Consider the following 2,906-nt stretch of genomic DNA (forward strand, 5'->3'; position numbering starts at 1 on the left):
TAAGTTAAACTATATACATTTATGAAAGTTCTTATGAAGTTTCAAACAGTTTCATCCACTAGTTTTATTGTTGGAATGAAAAATAGCAAGACTTGCATTGGCTACTCAGAAAGATAGAAGTCGGTGGTCATCGGTTTAAACTAAACAGTCTTGTATATCCAACAATTTCTTAAACAAAAATGGATTGTTAATGAGCAAATATATTTTAATGAACTATCAAAAATTATTGGTACATGTAATATAAATTAAATACACGTGGAACTCAGACTAATAACATGATTATATCACACATGCCCTTTACTAAATTGTGAACTCTGCATGTTGTCCCTATTTTATTTACAATTGGATGCATATTAACTGACATTCAGTTCTTGTGTAAATATTACAAACTGATAGATAAGTCCACATATCACATAGCATGTCCTTAGAAAACAAAACTTATTTTTGTTCATGTACATCAAAAGGATCAAGAGAAATGGATACCACATGAATGTGAACTGTCTTCATCATAAGAAAAAAATAAGATACAATACTTAGTTTCCTTAGAATTATGGAAATTTGTTTCAAATATTGTATATATATATATATATGTGTGTGTGTGTGTGTGTGTGTGAACTAAAAATAATTTATAGCAAAAATAATAATAAAACATCACAACCATAACCATTTTACCCTGCCACAAAGAATCCAGGTTAGAGTAAAGGTCAACTATTTGTCAATGGGGATGAGATAGTTACAAAAAAACAACAAAAAAGAAGTTATTCATACTTAAAAGTCTTGAAATTTTGTTTGTTGTAAAGTGCACTAAGTTTTTTAGAATTGGTACCCTAGAAGCAGTGTCTGTGTATTACTTCTAGAGCTTTAGTTTGCCATCTTATATCATTATCAACCTTGAGTGTATAAGCATGCTTTTCCAGGTCTGTACAACTCTTGAAACTACTTGGTCTATCATTGATAATGCCATGATTATGCACTGTTGCTCACCAACACAGTTTTTTGCTGCAATAAGTTTCACCGAAGGGTATTAAAGGCAGTCTTGACTATACAGGCTCCCACTACACATGGACTTCATATTCCAAAATTACCTTTAAGCAGTCCAAAAGCACTAAAGTCCATTATAAATATACCCAATTTTATTTCAGTGATGTATTTGTTCACAGACTTCTCTTTCATAACAGTAACCTTCATTTTGCAGATGAGGACATTGTTTTGGATTGGCTTCATGTGTGATTTTCGAGTCAGTTGCTGTCCTAAATACTCTGCTGTGTTTTTTTCTTCAGTCATAGAGAACCGTGAATGCTTGCTACTTTAAAAGGTGTCATTTGGCTCTGCAGCCTTTAACAATCCTGCAATAGGAACATCTTTCTTCTGAAAGACTGTGACATATTCCTTTAAACACAGGGCTACTCTGTGGTGGTGGTGTTGAACAACAAATGTGTAATGCCATGAACCCATAGCTTACATCTGTAGCAATATGCCCTTACATTAGCATATGCAAATTGTTATAAACTATTATTAATTCTTTGCTACCTGTAGTAGGTAGAGCACAGATAGCCCATTGTGTAACTTTGTGCTTAACAAAAACCAAACCAATTAACCCTTTGTAATTAAGACTATTAAAGGCTTACCTTATTCATAAATTCTTAAGTTGTAACCTTAATTTATGCCCAGAAAGTTATAGTATAATTTGGAATAACATGTAGTCATAATTAACGGATAATTTTATATACATTGAAGGAATTATAGTGTCTCATAAAGTTAAATACAGAGTTATGGATATTTTTTAACCAACAATAAATAAACTGAAATGTTTTCCTACCATTTACTTCATGTGGATTCACATATTGAGCAATTTTATGTTTTTGACTGTTACAATGCTCAGTTTAAAGAACTGACCCAAAAATATGTGAAATTGCTTATTTTCTATGTAAAATACATAGTGGACCCCAACAATAATTAGTAGAATTAATTGCAGTATTGATGGTTGATGATATCACAATAGTTCAGAAAAATGTTTCGAAAGTCACTACAGTCCACATATGGATGACATTGGTAATTTAGTATTTCTCCTATAAGAAAAGGAAGAGAGCGGTAAGAAATACATGGCTGTATCCATAAATCATAAGGCCTACTTTTAATTTGGTTTTGCTATTCACCAAAAATGAATATGAAAGATAGAACAATTCTAACTCATCAACTTTTGGATATAATACACCAAAAATACTATAAAATATCAAGGTGTTTTGACAATAAAAACAGTATATTTGAATATCAAAGAGCTGTTATCTTATGGTTTAATACAGCAGATTGGAAGCATCGGTATGCAGGACTAATGGCAATAGCAGCTGTGGGGGAGGGTTGTCATCGCCACATGGAGGCATCTTTACCAGAGATAGTTGATGGCATTCTTCCATATCTTCAGGATCCGGTAGGCTCATTATTTTGTTGGATACAACATAGCTAGTCTATAGTCAATGGGTCTGTAGATTGATTCTAACACTAGCTATTTTCTGTGTTAAATAAAATGACAAATTTTGTAAAATATTATAAAATGGGTTTTTATTATGACTTTTCTCTAAATTAATTTGTACATTAAAACTATTAGACTCTACATTTCTTTCTGAAATAAAGAAAAACCACTAATTTTTGTCATTTGATTTTTACATGTGCTTTAAGCTAAAAATATTTTTATCATACGTTTGTTTGTAAACAAGTGTAGAACACTCAAGGGTGTATTACAGTACAATAATGTTTCTTAATGTGATTTGATTGAATATTGATACTTGTTTAAAAACAGTAATTTGATTAAATGTATAATAAAACCAAGTTTAATGATTTTTTATATATTGAACTCTCTTCTTTGATTTTCAGTATTTATAATATTAACATTTTATTCCTAACTCTAG

At 30.8% G+C, this 2,906-nt stretch overlaps 1 protein-coding gene across 1 annotated transcript in view; it reads left to right on the plus strand.

Moving 5' to 3' along the window:
- Positions 1-2,906, plus strand: part of LOC106464475 (importin-5-like) — a 55,284-nt gene that overhangs the window by 29,601 nt on the left and 22,777 nt on the right. The window contains exon 8 of the mRNA XM_013924618.2: positions 2,304-2,428. Coding sequence (XP_013780072.1) covers positions 2,304-2,428 — 125 coding nt within the window. The remainder of the gene's footprint in view (positions 1-2,303; positions 2,429-2,906) is intronic.

Source organism: Limulus polyphemus, unplaced genomic scaffold, assembly GCF_000517525.1.
Source record: "Limulus polyphemus unplaced genomic scaffold, Limulus_polyphemus-2.1.2 Scaffold1662, whole genome shotgun sequence".
In the NCBI taxonomy this organism is placed as follows: Eukaryota; Metazoa; Arthropoda; class Merostomata; order Xiphosura; family Limulidae; genus Limulus; species Limulus polyphemus.